At 37.6% G+C, this 18,428-nt stretch overlaps 2 protein-coding genes across 3 annotated transcripts in view; one reads left to right on the forward strand and one right to left on the reverse strand.

Moving 5' to 3' along the window:
* Positions 1-455: 455 nt before the first annotated feature.
* On the reverse strand, positions 456-1,604 carry LOC6040190 (proteasome subunit beta type-7). Its single transcript, XM_001849588.2, has 2 exons — positions 1,423-1,604; positions 456-1,335 (listed from the first exon to the last, which is right to left on the reverse strand). Exons 1-2 carry the CDS (start codon positions 1,488-1,490, stop codon positions 555-557), a joined length of 849 nt encoding a protein of 282 aa, XP_001849640.2. The 5' UTR covers positions 1,491-1,604; the 3' UTR covers positions 456-554.
* Positions 1,605-5,295: 3,691 nt separating this feature from the next.
* Positions 5,296-18,428, forward strand: part of LOC6040189 (phosphatase Herzog) — a 119,849-nt gene continuing 106,716 nt past the window's right edge. The window contains exons 1-2 of one of the 2 annotated variants that reach the window (XM_038252538.1): positions 5,296-5,352; positions 8,627-9,061. In XM_038252538.1, coding sequence (XP_038108466.1) covers positions 8,983-9,061 — 79 coding nt within the window. In that variant the 5' untranslated portion in view covers positions 5,296-5,352; positions 8,627-8,982. Of the gene's footprint in view, positions 5,353-8,095; positions 9,062-18,428 lie in introns of those variants that run through there. The other variant, XM_038252539.1, reaches the window with a different exon arrangement.

An 18,428-nucleotide genomic window follows, 5' to 3' on the forward strand; every position in this document is an offset into this window, starting at 1 on the left:
CCGAAAGCAGGAACCCATTTGAACGAAGTCTTTCAAATCACAAATACCAATTGCAAAAAATGCCTCCAAAAGCAGAGAAGCGCTGTTGAGCCTGATTTTGAAACAAGAACAGAACATGCTGCGAAATTATTCAAAAGTGTTGGGTATGTTCTTCCTCTCAGAAGTATTCCAAATGTACAACACATTCAGTTGATTGATGGGGAATTTAACTTACACTAATGATAATTGAAGAACTTCGTAAACTAGAATTTTACGTCCGTGTTAGGGAAGCGCATTTTTGGTCTGGAATTTCCTCTAATTAATATTTTAGGAACAAAATTCGTCTGAAAACAATAAAGATTTTAATTTTAGAATGCATTTATCTGCGTTGCCAATCATAAAATAAGCATTCATGTTTTGTTTTTGGATAGACATCTTCAAAACATTAACTGCAAAAAAAAACGAAACAAGACTCTCGCTAAAGTTAGCAAAATTTATTGGAAATACCGAAACACAGAATCTGAATTCAGAGCTCTTACAGCCTAAAACATCGCCTTCCCTCGGAATTCTCCGCCCTAAGCAGTATCCATACTCTCGACGCCACCCTCCGGAATCAACGTGCGCACGCACTCGGCCGTAACGTCGATCTTGAAGCTCTTGCTTCCCAGCACGGCGGTCGTTCCGGGCTTGTACTCGTAGTTCAGCGATCGCGTTCCCTTCTTGTTGGCCTCCTCGAACGTCCGCAGATATTGGGCGCCGTCCTTGCGAATCACGCACAGATCAATGTTCGATCCCGAGCCCAAATCGTTGAACACACCGGCCGCGATCGCATCCCGCACCAGCTTCTTGCCCTCCTCCTCTTCCATGTCCGGCTTCCAGCGCGACTCAAACACGGACATGGCGGCCAAACTTCCCGAGCCCATCGTCGCGTACGGCAGCTTGTCCGTCGATCCGTGCGGATAAATGCAGTAGATGTACGACCCGGTGCTGTCCACTCCGCCGAGAACCAGCGCGGCACTGATGTGGCCCTGGTAACGGAACAGGAACTGCTTCAGCATCGTGTTGGCAACCACCACCGGAACCGTACGCCCGGTGTTCAACCGGTGCAGCTCCAGATTCGACGCAATCATATTCGTGGTCATCTCGGTGTCCGCGGCCGTTCCCGCTCCGCAGCAGTACATGTTCTTCGCCAGGTAATGAATCTTCTCGCAGTTCTTGTCCGCCACAATCGGTCCTTCCGTGGCACGGGTGTCCGCACCCAGAATCACACCATCCTTGTAGATGATCCCCACAATGGTCGTTCCGGTCTTGATCATCTTGGGCGCCACAAAGCCCTGCTTGACCAGTTGGGCATTCCTTCCGGAACGAACGGACAAAAAGTTGTTAGGTTAGAACCGTCAATCCGCCGTCGGTGACTCGACACAAAAACAAACAAACACTCACCTGCGGCAGTTTTCGAAGCTGAAGCCGGGCGCTTCCAGGTCGCGGGCGACGTCCGTGGTCAGGGTCATGATGGAACGAGTTTACGGCTCAAAATTACTGAAGAAACTCCGGAAAATCTGCGAATTGTTTACGGCCACTGAATTTTGCTGTTTCACGAATGCCGACCGAGTTTGACGTTTGGCGTTTGGAAGCGGTTTGCACGGTAAACTGGAAAGCAGAAGATTTTGGGTAAAAATTAGTTGTCGTAAGATTAGAGATGTGAGGCGATATGATTGATGACAGCCATAATTCAAGAAAAATAATTTAAATGGGCCAAATAACCCCCCTCCCCTAAAACTTCAAAATTTCAATGGAAATTTAATTGCAATCAGCTAAAAACATTTCCCTGCGTTTAGAATCATTTTAAGCATTTTTGTGGTGATTTGAAAATCATTTGAATTTGTTAAAATTTTCGATGTTTAGAATCGCAAAGTTTTTTTTTGCTAAAACTTTTATTTCTCGACTTTTTTTTATTAGGTCCTATAAACATATCCAGAGTTTTTTTTTGAAAAGGACCGATAAACTATTGTCTTTCATATGTTTATAGGACCTAATCAAAAAAAAACTCGAGATATGAAAGACAATAGCTTATAGGACCTTTGAAAAAAAAAACTCTGGATTTCGCCAAATCTTACATATTTTGAAAACTAATGATTTCAAACAACTCCAGAGTTTTTTTTTATTTTAAAGGACCAATAAACTATTGGCTTTCATATGTTTATCCAGGTTTTTAAGCGAAGATGGCGTTCGAATGGTGAACGCCCGAAATGTCAAAATCGCGCAGTAGCACCAACATTAGAAAAAAATGTGGCTGTCATGCCATGGCACACTTGCTCCGTAATGTTGGTAGCACCGCGTAATTTTGACATTTCGGGCGTTCACCATTCGAATGCCATCTTCGCTTAAAAACCTCGATAGGACCCAAAATAGGACCTAATAAAAAAAAAAACTCTAGAACTAAACTAGTGAGCATTTAAAAACACTTTTTGCATTCAAATGTTGAAACTATGGCTTGTTATGGCCAGAGCCGTGGGATAAAAACTTTGAAAATTATTTGTATCAGCCTCAACAGATTTTTTTTATTTTAAATATAATTTTCTCGTCTTAAAAAAATATTTTAAAATTTGTTGTGCCTAGGTTATTAAGATTTCTTGATTTGAAAATTTTGGGGATCTTTAAATTTAAGATGATCTTATTTTTAGATTTTCAAATTTATAAAATTTAAAGATTTTTTCTATTTCTGGAGTAATTAATTTTCAAAATATTAAATTCTATGATTTTCAGATTTGAGGATTTTGAGACAAAAAATTTATGTATTTAAATTATGCTTTTTTCAAGATTTTATTTTTTCAAGATTTTTAGATTTTTAGATTTTTAGATTTTTAGATTTTTAGATTTTTAGATTTTCAGATTTTTAGATTTTTAGATTTTTAGATTTTTAGATTTTTAGATTTTTAGATTTTTAGATTTTTAGATTTTTAGATTTTTAGATTTTTAGATTTTTAGATTTTTAGATTTTTAGATTTTCAGATTTTTAGATTTTTAAATTTTTAGATTTTTAGATTTTTAGATTTTTAGATTTTTAGATTTTTAGATTTTTAGATTTTTAGATTTTTAGATTTTTAGATTTTTAGATTTTTAGATTTTTAGATTTTTAGATTTTTAGATTTTTAGATTTTTAGATTTTTAGATTTTTAGATTTTTAGATTTTTAGATTTTTAGATTTTTAGATTTTTAGATTTTTAGATTTTTAGATTTTTAGATTTTTAGATTTTTAGATTTTAAGATTTTTGGTATCGATTATTCGATTTTATTTTTTTTTAATATCTGATAAGATCAAAGGAGAGGGAACGATTTCATGGGGCTTTTTTCACCCTCCCTAACTTGCTTTCGCTGCCACTTTGAAATTTTCCTTGACCGGTTCCTTACCAAGTGCATACACTGCTCAAGCCATAGACTAATTTGTAGTATATGGCGCCAGCCATGCCATTGCCATAAATATTGTTTTTTATTTGAAAGAAGCAAAGTTGCTTAATTGGGCATTTCTCCAAATCATTGAAAAATTACTGGTCAGCATCGAAGCATTTGTTTTTCATATGTTTTTTTTATCATTGTGGCTTTAGATCCGCAATGTAAAAGATTTAAAATCAAACAACATCTTTTAAAATTGAATTCAACTCGGCAGCATATAAACCGTAAGTGACAAACATGAGTGACATTCCAGATTGACAGATTAACGTCGTCGGATTGATTCCTGTTTTTAACTGTTTACTATTTTTCGAAGCTTTTGCAAATGTGACGATTGCCGTTCAAGAGCCAAACGACATGCGACACCTAGTGTTGAGTAGCAGAACAGAGCGAAGAATGTTGATTGAAATTTCCGCCCTTTGAGGTTATGTATGCGAATTATGTTTTGTTAAATTCCAGCGTTCAAAACAACTTTTGAGCAAAAATTCGAGCTGATACTTTGTTAACTTTTGATGCTCTATAATTTTAAACAATATAATTTTTTCAAAATTATTTAAAAAAAAATATTGCGGTAATTTATAGAGGGCAAAAAGTTTACACTCATACCACCTGAATTTTTTTCTCAAAAGTTGTTCTAAGAGCTGTAAATTCAATTTTAAGTTTGCATTCCTATGTAACCGAACAGCGAAAATTTGAATCGTCATTCAAATTTTAATCGCGAATTACTGAATCGCATTCAGTTCTAGAGTTTTTTTCATAAGGTCATCAAAAATTTGAAAAGGTCATAGGCTCCCAAAACCAAAGCTAAAAACTCGATTCGCCACCTACATTCGAGTAGAAGAACTTTGGTGCAAGGTTACGTTTACGTTTTTGCGCGATAAGTGCAAAGGCGAGTGAAAACTATTTTAAGGTTTTTTAAAAGAAAATTGATCTTTTGTAATAAAATAAAGTTAACAGGAGGTAAGAAATAAAAAGTTCTATCGATTGACTTTTTGATTTTTTTGCTAAGTTGCCTTTTTCATCGAAAATTCTGAGATCCGGATTGAAAACGCGAGAATGAGGTTAGATTGCAAATTTTGAAAATCATTCCAATTACCATTTTTCAAGCAGAGCTTTGCTTTTATGGTAGTAGTGCCTTTAAAAAATATTTGTCCACTTGAATAATCTACATTCTCAATTGATTAGTTAGGTTTTGGTTGATTAAAACATTCCCTTATTTTGAATCAGATAATGAACAGGTTAAATCGGTCATCACAAAAATATTTTCGTTTATATCAATTAAGCTTTTTATTTCTTACCTGAAAATGGTATAATTTGCGATTAATGTCGATTTTATGATGCAATAAAATAATTTCAAATTTCAAACCAACTTACTCGCTGTAGGTTATAACAAGGGTTATAATGAAAACATCACCCCAAGTTTCAGCGCCCTCTAGTGGGGGGTAATTTTGACGTTTGATTGCCTATACAATTTTTTTTGTTTCCCTTTTTTAGATATTTTGTTTGTGCTAGATTTTAATTCAAGCAAAACAATGCCAAAAGGTCGTTGTGGGTATGTAAACAAAGAGTGTGCCCCTTTAATGCCAGATGTAAACATCCTCTAGCTTAAGCAGGACACACTCTTTGTTTACAAACCCACACCGGCCCTTTGCATTGTTTTGCTCGATTCATGCAAGCGGCCACAAAGCGGCCATTTTCTGCAGAAAATCCACATGTGTTTTCTTTTGCAATTCAAAATGCTAACGTAATCTAGGTCCGCCCCCAAACTCAACCCGCAATATCGCCTCACATCCCCAACCCCACAGCGATCTGTCACTTTTGATGTTTTGTTGATGTTGACCTTTTTCGATTTGTTGCTTCAGTTCCGAGCAAGATTCCGTACAGAGTGGACGTGTGCCGCTCGCGTTCGTGGTTTTCTATTGTGTATGTGTTTTCTTCTGAGTGAATTTTAGTGTAGAATTAAGCGCAAATTTTTGTGACGGTGGGGATCGTGAACCTTCGGGACGTTCCCCTTGACCAAAAACATTTCACGATTCTCGCGCTTCCGGTCGGACGTGAATCGGGTGTGTGAAATTGCCGTGACGACGTCGCTTTCGGTCGCAAAATTACTATCATCTGTCTCGTGTGCGGGTGTGTGTACACAAAAGTCGAGTTTTTTTTTCACTCCCTATTCTCGCGCGCCGTGAATTTCGTGCAACAGTGTGGGTGTGAAGATTTTTTTTATTAATATATTCGCGCGACTTCTCCGCCACCACCCTCTCTGGGGAGACGACGTCGCGCCGGCCGCAACCCCTAGTCCCGAATCACCCCACCCCTGCGATCAACCAACACCAACACACACAGATTAGGAGCGCGCTCAGCTTACTTGGATGTGTTCCGTTCCGTCCCCGCCACACCTGCCCTGCCGGCCGCCAGACACTTCCAGTTTGGGGGGACCAGCCACAGCCTACTTCCTATCGTACACCACTGGGAGTAACCAATACAAATTGTTGAATGAATCATCGCTGTATGTGTGCACAAAAACGCCTTGCATCACCTCTTCTCCCCGCGGGGGGAACCTCTCACGGGGGCCCAGTTGGCCGCGGGACCAAAAGTGTGTTGATTTTCCACTTTTGTTCAACTTTTACTTTGCTGCGTCGCGGCATCAAATCGGAGTAGGCGCTGTGTTTCGCCCCTCTCTCTTGTTGTCTCGCGGCCGACTTGGTTGCGGTGGGAAGAAGGGAGAACTGGCAGCAGCAGCAGGTGCAGTGTTGCCGGAAGTGGTTGAACTTCCGGGTTATAAAGCATGAATATTTTTGGTCCAATGTCACTTTAGAAACCTTATTCGCTTGTTGGCGAATGAGGCGTTCTTCATATGTTTAAGCTGGTACGCAGATCGGAAAATAAGAAATTAAATAACGCAAAAAAAGAAAATTTAAAATTAAGTAATAAAAAAAAAAAAAAATTAAGGTATGAAAATCACAATTTAAAAATTCAAAAAAATCATTAATTTAGTTACAATTTTTTTTCCAAAGATTCACAAACAAATAATAAATTCAAAATTCCTAAAGTAAAATTTAAAAAATTCTAAAATAAAATAATAAATTAAAAAATTATTCTCTAAAAAAATTGATAAATTTTAAAACATCAGAAATTCAAATACTCGATAAGGCTACAAATATGATATTTAAAGAAAATATAATTTCAGAATTTAAAAAAAATAAGAAATTTGAAAATTATAAATGTTTAAATCTCAACAATTTAAAATCACTTTAAAACAGTTCGTACTGATTTGATTCTTATCAAATTATCAATTCCAATTTTTTTTTTCTAAATTTTCTAATTAAATGGAATTAAAAAAAAGTATAATTGACAGTTTGAAATTAAAAATTTCATAATTTAAGAATTTTATAATTTCTTAATTAAAAAAAAATATTAAAAAATTTAGTAATTTATAAATTTAGGAATTTTGATAATTTAAGAATTTATGGATACATGAATTTATAAATTAAAAAAAAAGAATTCATAAAGTTAAGCAATTCAGAATTTTTTTTATTGTAGAGTTAAAGAATTTGATAATTTAAAATTTAACAAATTTAACAATTCTAGAATTTAGAAATTAAAAGATTAAATAAATTAAGAATTTTAGATTTGAGGAATTTAAGAATTTCATATTTGAGGAATTTAAGAATATGACAAATGCAGGATTTGCATGCTTAAAATTTAACAATTTATTTAGTTAAATTAATTGATTTTTTTTGTTCAGAAATTAAAGAATTTATTTGATTAATTGTTTTAATTGTTTTGAAATTTTTTGAGTTCAGAAATTCAAGAAATTAAGAATTTTATAAATGTACTATTGGTATACGTAAAAATTTAAGTTTTTTTTTATTTTGAGTTCCAGAATTTTAGAGTTCGTAGAGAGTATTTTGGAGTTTTATTTTTTTCATTCAATACATTTTTAAATTCTGAAATTTTCTTATTTGCGTTTAATTTTTTTTTTAGAAATTTTAACATATTAATTCTTTATTTTTCAATGTATGGATATTTTTCTTGATATATTCTTGATCTTTTAAAAATTTAAACAATCGATGCTTCTAAAAGAATTTGGAAATACACAAGGAAATTTTATTTAAATGTGATGATTGAATTGTTAAATATGATATCCTGAAATATATTGACTGTTGGATAGTCGCAAAAAACGTTTTTTTTTGTTTCAACAGTTCCTAATTTTATTTGAAACTTGTTGATAACAGAATGAAAGATTCAAACATCAATTGCGCATCTAAACTACAATCATATTGTCTCTTTAAATCATTCGCGACTTCCTATTGGAGATTTCCTCCCCAAACCAATCCATCGATAAATTGCATTCCCATCGGGAACGAACAATCATCACACAAGTGCAGCCCAAACGACGCGCCCTATCAAAAGGAGGCAAAAGTATGAAAATAATTCAAGTGTGTTGTCAAGAAGACCGCTGCGATGATTTCATAGCCAAGAAAATAAAACATTCTCTAATCTCGCAATGTAAATCAGCAGCAGCAGCAATACAATGGCAACACTGGCTTTGCTGGTGTTGGTGCCATGTGTGACAGATGGCACCAATACCAAAGAAGGGGGGAATTCACGAACGGAGGCACGAACTTTGCCGAAGTCGTCGTTGTCGGACTCGGAACTCTCGGATGGTTGGTTGGTCGCAGGCCTGTGTTGATTGACAGAGGCCATCTCTCGGCAGTGAGACGTGTTTTTCTTCTTGCTTGTGTTGCTCAACGAAATTTTTGCGTGGCCTCCGATATCGGTCGCAGTGAGCGGTGACAACTTGTTTCGGTTTTTTGCCGTTTTTGTTCTGCGCGTTACGTTAGCGATCGTGGTAACCATAAGGTGAATATTCCGTGGAAAGTTGTGAGTCGGTTTCGGGGCAGATTTTGCGGCGAATGTGAGGTCTTTTTTTTTCTTTCTCGGGAAATTCGAAATCTACCACGGCAGTGTGTGAGTGTGTTGAAACGAGGCTCACGGCGGTACGGCAGTGTGCGTGGCGATCCGCGTGTAACACAAGAGAAAATTATATACGCGAATCGTGAATCAAGAGGAACGACGGAGAAGAGCGAAAAAAAGTGGATTTCTTCGCGATCCGGCCGTTTCCAATCGGCACATTTTTGTGATTGGAATTTTATTTATCTTCATATCTGTGTTTTCTTATTCGGCATTTCTGCAGCTTCGTGTGTGTGTGAGCGTTTGCGCTGAAAGTTTTTCTTACCTCGAAAAATCCGCCCGTCCGCCTCCCTGGCCCGTGGGCTCCCCGAATTTCGGCAAATCCGGAGAAAGGAGGCAGATTCGAGAGTGTATGTAAATACCACAGTGAACCTCAAAAGTAGCCAAAACAACAACAACATCAACTCGAAGGAAAAAAAACTCTTGCTAGAAACACAAACAAAAACATCGGGAGGCTCGTGTTGTGCCAGTTCCGGTGAACGAACTCCTACGACGGCATCAAGTCAGCAGTACCTGATTTTCTAGAGGCGCCCAGGGCAGACCAATTTCCGGAGGGCAGCGTCCAAACCCGATGTTTAAATGGACGCGACTTCCATTATAACGCAAGTTTCGCGCGATGACGAGCAGCAACTGAACAGCAGCTTTCCCGGAGAGAAAGGTAATTCCCATTGAGATTTTTAAATGTGTTATGTTTCTAGTTTCAGCGACCCTCGAGTTTTGAAGACCGACCGATGACCTTGGTGTGGGACCTGTTGCAGGGTAGTGCGCGTTGATCTTTGACTCAGCTTGTGTTCAATCGTTGCGTTACTGGATGCTACCAATGTGTGTTCATCTCATACATCGAATCCTGCGTTACTGGAAGCTACCAAAGTGAAATGATAACCAAAATGTGTCTTCAAAGCCAAAGTGTTCAACTCTTACATCGAATCCTGTGTTATTGGAAGCTATCAAAGTGAAATAGTAACCAACAAGCATCTCTTTCATCGAATCCTGCATTACTGGAAGCTACCAAAGTGAAATGATAAACAAAACATCTCTTCAAAGCCAAATTGATCAACTTTTACATCGAATCCTGCGTTATTGGAAGCTACCAAAGTGAAATAGTAACCAACAAGTACTCTTGCACCGAATCCTGCATTACTGGAAGCTACCAAAGTGAAATGATAACCAAAATACGTCTTCAAAGCCAAAGTGATCAACTCTTACATCGAATCCTGCGTTATTGGAAGCTACCAAAAAGAAATGGTTACCAACAAGCATCTCTTACATCGAATCCCGCATTACTGGAAGCTACCAAAGTGAAATGATAACCAACATACGTCTTCAAAGCGAAAGTGATCAATTCTTACATCGAATCCTGCATTATTGGATGCTACCAAAGTAAAATGATAACCAACGTACATCTCTTACATCGAATCCTGCATTACTGGAAGCTACCAAAGTGAATTGATAACCCAGATAAGTCTTCAAAGCCAAAGTGATCAACTCTTACATCGAATCTTGCGTTATTGGAAGCTACCAAAGTGAAATGGTAACCAACAAACATCTCTTACATCGAATCCTGCATTACTGGAAGCTACCAAAGTGAAATGATAACCAAAATACGTCTTCAAAGCCAAAGTGAACATGATTAACTTCAAATTATGCTTTACTGAAGGCAGCGTTACCAACCGCAGCGTTACTACCTCAGCAGTGCACTCCACACAAAGTGACCTTCAAATCAATCGACAAATCGAACGCGATACGCTGCGGTCTCAATCAGGCCAACCTCAACAATTTGCATCAATTTAGATCGAACCAGCACCTTCGCCGCTTCGTGAATATCCGCCTTCATCCCGGGAACAACAATGACGGCCATTAATTTTCCATTTGAAATCATTTGTCACACACAAATTGCAATCATCGTCGGCGCTGGAGAACCGCAGTCGTTGCATCGACCGACATTCCAGCACGTCATTTAAAGCGCTCGCAACCACAACAACCATATCTGCTGTAACCCTTTTTTGCTGTATTGACATGGCGTTACTTGCTGGCAAACAATAACTCTCAGCTGCTGAATGCAGTCGCCCCAAAGCGACATGCAAACGAGACTCAGACATGAGAAATTCCGGATTGAAGGGTTCAAGAGGCAACCAGTCGCGCCGATTTCCAACTTGATTTCAATCGGAACAGTAAATATTTCTACTGTGAAGTAATAAGAGAGCAGCGGCAGACAAAAGTTACTAGCCGAATGATTCACACATACACAGTGACAGTCGTTAAACTGCGCCCATCTGACTGTCACCAATACCAGCTTGACAGTTGCACAAGTTTTGTCGACAAATAAGTCCGTCCAGCCGTCGTCGACGGCGTATTTGTTTACGCGATACACATGCAACGTTACTACCACACCGGCGGAGTCATGCTGAACATGTGTGCGGAGTTGCCTCGAGAGAAACTCGAAATGTTTTGCCCTTTTGCGTGCGCGCTTGAGTGTGTGTGTTGGTGAGCAACAGACAGCATTTCACGGACGTCAACATAGCGAGCTTATTTATATTTATGCCGACTGGTTTCCCTCCCGCTTGAGGTGTCGTGATTGAGAAGGTGCACCTCTTGGAACAACTGACAGCACGAATCGGATCGCGCCCGATCACGTGCACTGTTGACACCAATTGCTGGCAGCACTGCTGCTGAACTCGCGTTTTCTTTCTCTGCGGTTGATTGCGAACATGGATTTTGAGCGACGGGTGAAAGACGAAAGCTCAACCCCAGACAGAGATACGGCTGCGAAGCTGACGTTTGACGTGGGAGCTGAAGAAAGAAGCAAGCTTGAGCGCACCTGTTACGTGCTCTTCAACGTTGTGCGAGGATGAGATTTGCTGGCAGCACTGCCATCGCATCAAAAGGTGTGGCCAAGTGTGAGACGATCAACTAGGTCCACGTATCGCGTGGTTGTCCCGACCTCAAACAATGTCAACGAGTTAGTTTAAATTCAAGCCTTGATACGTGCGCGCCGTTTTCTCCATAAAAGCAATTAACACCTCTGGCCCCCCTCGAGAGAGCGAGCGTTTCCGGAGTTCTACGCCGTGTCACTGTCGAGGTTAATCCCGCGCCACACCCAACGCACCACCATCTTGGCCACCGCCGTTCATCGCGCAAAATATCAACACTAATCTCCCTCGAGGCGCTCGTGGATTATTAACCTACCAACCTACCTGCTGTCGGTGGCAACCTGTTTGGGGCGAAGTTTTATGAAATATTTTACTAGCTCGGCGCTGTCACGAGGAAGAAGTTTTTCGATCATTTCTGGCAAGACCGCGTAGAAACTTTATCGTTTCCTCAAGTTGGCGAAGCAGTAGCTGTAACAGTAGGCGAGCTAAATTTAGCGGCTTTTGTGGTCCAGACGACGAGCAATTGCAACTTTTTAATGTTTAAATTTGGAGCTCGCCGCGATAAGCAAACCCGATCAAAGGCGCCTAGAAGAAACTTAATTACGCGGCGTTGGTTTGCTCTCAGCAAACGAAACGATACCAAAACCAGAAGCGGTCCGCAAACATAATTCGATTGCAATTATGCAGAATGAGCTGGCAAATATTGGCAGCACTGGAACATCAAACGACGCGCGTGGACCTCCTTGCACAAACACTCGGGTAAATTACACGGTGTTGCCAACACGGGGGATCTCGAATCTCGACCCCCGGTTAAGTGCTTTCGCTTGACTTAATATTTGCCTGCTCTTATCGCGCACTTGTGCTGTGCTGTGCCCCCCTTTTGTTCTGCAAACACCTCGGTGAAGATAGACAGACAGGGCGAGATGGTACTTCCAGACACCCCGGCAGAGTATATAAATTATATAAGGATGGAAAAAAGGAGAGCAGCGGAAAAGCCGCGATTAAAAGCGGTGACCGCAAAAAAGGGCTGTGTTTTCCCGCGATTGCTGTGTTGGCGAACCCTCAGGGTCAGCGAAAGAGCTTAATTTTTGGCGGCGGTCGGAATCGATAAAAAAACAGTGTCCATCAGCTGATGTCAGGCCGAAGCTATTAGTCACGCCATGCGGATGGATTAAGTGCTGTCAGTTGGACGTCCGGCCGCATGGATTATTTATCTGTGCTGTGCTGAAAGGGGTCGCGAATATCCATCAGATTTCGGTGTCGGAAATGTCGATGTCAAGTTGAACCTTTGGTAGCAAATCAGAATCGTCTAAACACAGAGATTCGGAGGTCAGGATGACCTCTTGAAACATTAAGAATTGGTACCATACCAGACAATTGGTAACCAACAAGTATAGAGGAATTAAATTAGAGTTGGTAGCTGATCAAAGCAACTCAAAGAAACCATGACTATTGGTAGCATAACAGAATGCCTGTATGAAACGAACACATAATACTGTACATTGGTAGCGGATCAAAAAGGTTACATGAAACATTGAGCGTTGTTAGAAGACCAGAATGGCCTCATGAAACTTCGATAATTGGTAGCAGTCCAGTCTATAAGAAGCTTTGAGCATTGGTAGCAGCATAGAACGACCACATTAAATCTTGAATATTGGTAGCAAAATGTTGGCTGTATAAAACATAGAACTTTGGTATAACAGATTAAGAATCTGGTACACTTAGTTGAAAGTCGTTTTGCCGAGTAGACATTCCGCCATTTTTGTTATTTGCTTTAAAAATCAAGAGAAAAGCTTGATATTTATTTTTGGTTGAAAAACAATGAAATCGATTTTTTGTGCAAAATATATTTTTCAATATTTATACCCCCTTCAGATATTTCCCAAAAATCAAAGACAAAATATATCGAGATTTTTTAAAATTTCTTGGAAAATTGCATTGATAATCATTCGCAGCCAGTTTTGGTTCGATAAAAAAATCAGTTGGATATTAGTGAAATTTGAAGTACAGTACCGCGAAAAAAAAACTAAGACCTTTTTTTTTGTTACAGCATAGATAAAACAGAAAAAAAATAAAATTATTATAAAACTTAATTCAAGATTTATTTTTTTATTTTTTTAAACAATTGAAAAAATGTTGTATTTTTTTTATTGTTTTACTCTCTTTTTTATTCGATTTTGTTATTTTTATTGTTGTAATTTTTTACTTTTAACATTTCTGTATGCATTTGTTTTTTTATTTTCTTTTTGGTGCAGCTGCTTATAAAAAAAAGATATTAAAAAATTATAAATATAAAAATTACAAGATCTATTTGTTGATTTTTTTTAAATTTATAATTATTGTTTTAGTTTTTTATTTATTTTCTTTATTTAATACATTTTTTTGTGATTTTTTACGCATTTATTTTTTATTGTTTTTTTATTTTTGATTGTTTTTTATTTTGTGAAATTTTTAGAATCGAGAATTAGTCGGGAAACATTATAAAAATAATAATAAATTCACAAATAAAAGAAGTAAAAAAAATATATATATATGTACTCAAAAATTTTAAAATTCAGAAATTTATAATTGCATGGCAAACATTTTTTCAATAATCGTTATTAATGAATTCAAAAAATCTTTTATTTTATTTTAAACTTTTTTTTTTGTTTTTTTGTTTACCTTTTTTTAATTTTATTTTTTAAATAAATTTTTAAATGTATCTTAATTTTTTCTATGATTTTTTGTTTTTGATTTAATTATTTTTTAGAATCGTTTTGCATTTAAAAAAATAAATCGGGAGGCATAAAAATAATAATAAATTCATAAATAAAAGAAGTAAAAAATGTTTGATTTATATAATCAAAAATATTAAAATTATGAAATATACAATTGAATAGCAAAAATTGTTTAATAATCATTATTAATGAATTCAAAAAAATCTGTTTTTTTTAATTTTATGGGTTGTGAAACTTTATTTTTCGTTTTTTAATTATCTTTTTATAATTTTATCTTTTTAAATAAACTTAGAAATGAATCTTAATTATTTTTCTGTGATTTTTTTGGTTTTGATTATTTTTAAATTTTATAATTATTTATTCAGATTTTTTAAATTTTCAGAATCTTTTTGTTTGTTTTAAAATTAAAAATAAATCCGGAAACATTATTAAAATAATAATAAATTCATAAAAAAAGAAGTAAAAAATCTAAAATGTATATACTCAAAAATTTAAAAACTCATGAATTATGATTGAATGGCAATTTTTTTTCAAATCATTATAAGGCCGTTGCAAATATTTTTCAAAGTTTATGTCGCCCCCTTCAAAATCGGTCCGAAAAATCAGGGGGCAAAAACAATATTTTTTCAAAAAACTTCAAAATTTCAAAGGAAATAGAAGTCTAACCAACTGAAAACAATCAGAAATGCATTTTCCTGCATTCAAAATCATATTTTACATGTCTGGGATCGATCAAAAATATTTTAAATTTTTGTAAAAATCCAATGTACAGCATCGCAAAAAGTTTTTTTTTTCGGCGAAAAAAAAAAATCTCTTCAATACTTGCATATTTTGAACACTAATGATTGCAAAACAACTGGGCAGGTGTAAAATGCATTTTAAAACACTTTTTTCATTCAAATCTTGAGATCATGGCTTGTAATTTAAATTTTTATATATTTTTTTTATTTTTTTGCCCCCTTCTCGACCCCGACCAGAGTCGAGGGACATAAACTTCAAAAAATATTTACAACGGCCTAAAGAATTCAAAAATCTTTTTATTTTATGGGTTGTTCAACTTTATTTTTAATTTTTTTCTGTGATTTTTTGTTTTTATTTTATTTTATAATTATTCTTTGTGATTTTTTTCGATATTTTGTTTTTTTTTTGTTATATGCATCTTCTATTATTTTGTCGCATTTTTAATTGAATTTCAATTTTGATTGTAAAACAATTTTAATTTGTAAAATTTCCCTTTTTTAATTTGCTCATTTCTGCAGTTTTAAGAATTTCTAGATTTTTAGTATTTTGAAATTAATATTTTATTGATTTATTCGAAATTTATATTTTTCCGTTCCGTTCCGAGAAACAAAGTGACATCCTGATGAACTAGGAGCAAGTTTGATACCGTGAAAAGTACCGCTGTGGACTTGCCATCGAGTGCAAATTTTGATTTGATGTATGCCCCCCAACTGTGGAGACACCCTTGAATATTGGTAGCAAATCAGAACTGCTGTATCGACTGTAGAATCTCTGGACGACTTTGAAACTTCGAACATTGGTAGCAGTCCAGTATGAATGAATGAAATATTGAGTTTTGTAGCATACTAAAAGGTCGGATTATATTGACCGTATAGGGCTTTGAGTATTGGTAGCATAACAGAAACCTTAGATTTTGGTAGCAAATTGTGTAGGCTATGCGTATATTCGAGCACAGTCAATTTCCACGTACGGTCTATCCGAGATCCTTTCCAAACATTCCACTTGTTCCAGAACAATGCCAGCAATATTGATTAAACTTAAAAAAAGAAAGGAAGAAACCAACGACCACGACCACTGACCGACAGCCATTTCATAACTTGGGCCTTCAAGATCCTTGCCTTGAGATAACCTCCCTCTCCCTATTACGGGAAGGGAGGGGGCACTTTCTCTACGCCACCACGGAATTCCTCCGGAAGTTTTGCCGGAAAGTGTACTTCCCCGATACCCTTCGATGGGTCTATTGTGCCACACTTTGCTGACTCTCATTAGGCGAAAGTAGTTCTTGTGTAGTTGCTTTTTTTTTTGCTCTCCTGAAGTTGACTACACGGGCTGGATGCTGGATGTCGACCGGGATGACGATGATGGTATCGGTGCCGGGATGTTCATTATTATCGTGCCAAGGTAAATGGATTTCCCGTCGCTTCGCTTCGGTTGCAAGGTAAACTTTTCTTGCGATACATGGCACGAGGAAATATGTAGATGTATTCCAAGACGGTGTGGGGTTGATCCAAGAAACCGACAGCTTGTCTTTTATGTCGATGTTCTGTCTGCACCAGGTCCTTCGAAGAAATTAAGTTTCAACCGACTAAGGTTACTAGTCCGTATTCGTTCAAGGACTTGTACACTTCTTTGTCGAGTTGAAGTTGGCAAATCAACCGTCTCCAAGGGTAACACTTAACTTTCGTACAGCTTCACACTTCATCGCGTTCTGCCGACGACCCACTGGAAGTCCATTAGTCAATTATCGGATTCCGAGAGATTTGCACTAATTAGGACACTGATTGATTGACTAGTCTCGGGGGCAGTCTCCGGCAGTCCGGCAAAGTGTGTCAACTTGTCGACAACAAGACTACTGCCGCTACCAACCAACCTCCTCTTCCGATGATGATGATGCCGGTTTGGTATACTTATGTAGTGCTTCCTGCCCCGAGGCATCCAATTTTGCATAAGGTTGTATGTATACTCGTGCTTCTGTTTTGATTCCCTCGTCCGCCGCGCCGCTACCACCACCAGGTCTGAACTGGGGCGAGGTAAACAAACATGTTCTACGTCGAACTTTTTTTTTTTCGGGCGACCTTGACCAGACTCAGCTCAGCTGGGTCGAGAGTCGAGAATCATGCATTTTAATAACCTCCTGCCCACTTTGGCATGGGCTTCTCGGTCCTAACCAAGTCGGGTGGGTCTAGTGCCCAACAACGGTATCTCTGGTACGAGCCAGAGGGTGAAGTGGTAGAAGTTTAAATGCTTCATTGGATTGTTGAGTTTTGGGAATTGCCAGCGCGCCAACTGTTTCCGGTTTGTTTGGATGAGAACGTCGCGTCGTCGTCGTCCGGATAACCCGGCGCTAACAGTTCAGTTTGTGGAAAACTTTTCGAATTAATTACATGCGAGATTTCGGGGAATGATGAGTTATGAGTGGAGTTGCTGGTCGTGGCTGCGTGTGCTAACGAGGTACGGTTTTAATTGGATGAAATGAATGCACGGTTTTTTTTTTTTTTTTTTTTCTAAAAACATCATTTATTTTATTCATTTTCCAGCAAATTACATGTCATTTAAGTTCCCTTATAATACTTCCACGAGTCCCTGTTCTTCCTCAATTCTTCTTCCGTCATTTGTCTTGGATTTTCAATTCCCTGTATGTCCGTTTGAAAAGCATGCTCTTGGTTACAATTATCCAATTTGATTTGGTTCAATCCATTGTTCTGTTCTCCATCTCCATGTGACTTTTTGTTATCTTTCGAGTTATTTTGCTTTAAATCTATTCTTTGTTTTGCATTTTTGTCTTCATGGTTCTCGCAGTTGGCTACAACTAGCAAGCAACCTGGTTGAGCGACTTCAGAACCATTGTTTCTTGAAGATGAGCAGCCATCTTCTTTTTCAGAAGTTGGCAGTCTATTGTTCTTCTTTTTCCTTCCTGAACAGTTGACCTTCAGATGATCTTGTGAACCACACTTAAAACAAGAACTGGTTTGTCCATCATAAAAAACTCGAGCAGATACTCCTCCAACTTCCAAAGATGACGGAATTTCCGTGACCAACTCCATGTAGGCACCTCTATTTCCGTTCCAGATAGGATACCCTGTTTCAGCCGCATACCGCTCCCTTACCAAATATTGCACTTTTCCGAACTTTTCCAGACTGGTTTCAATGTCAACATCGTTCACTTCTGGAGGCAAACCAAAGAGCCTCACATATTTGCATACCACATTAGCATCGTTCACAAATACCTGTCCTTTCTTCCCATCGCCATACTCAAACAAAATTACACTTCCTAGACTATTCAATGCATTACCAGCCAACCTTTGATTCTTGAAGCGTACAAATATCAAATTTTGTTCACGGTAAAAAGCACTCAAATCACCACTTTTCCAGTTTTGTTTTCGAAAGAATTCAAATACTTCCTTATCCGTGGGGCTCCTAGCTCCTTCTCCAAAGCTGAGACGCAAAGTGAAATTACGTTTCTTCTCCATTTTGTCCGAATTTATCCTTGAACCTTACAATGAGCAAAATGCTCTACGCTCCAAAAGCACGTCCGCTTTGTCTGAGTTCCACTTCCAAACTGCGGTTGAAGTTGTTATTTTGATAAATATTATCCTTGGCAAGATATTTTAACATTCTGCGTTTCTAGAGAGCGTCAGTCTGGCTACTGCGCAAAGTGCGGCGGTCTGTTCTGAACTGTTGGTTGGCTGCGACTATA

The sequence above is a fragment of the Culex quinquefasciatus genome, chromosome 2, assembly GCF_015732765.1.
Source record: "Culex quinquefasciatus strain JHB chromosome 2, VPISU_Cqui_1.0_pri_paternal, whole genome shotgun sequence".
Taxonomy (NCBI): Eukaryota; Metazoa; Arthropoda; class Insecta; order Diptera; family Culicidae; genus Culex; species Culex quinquefasciatus.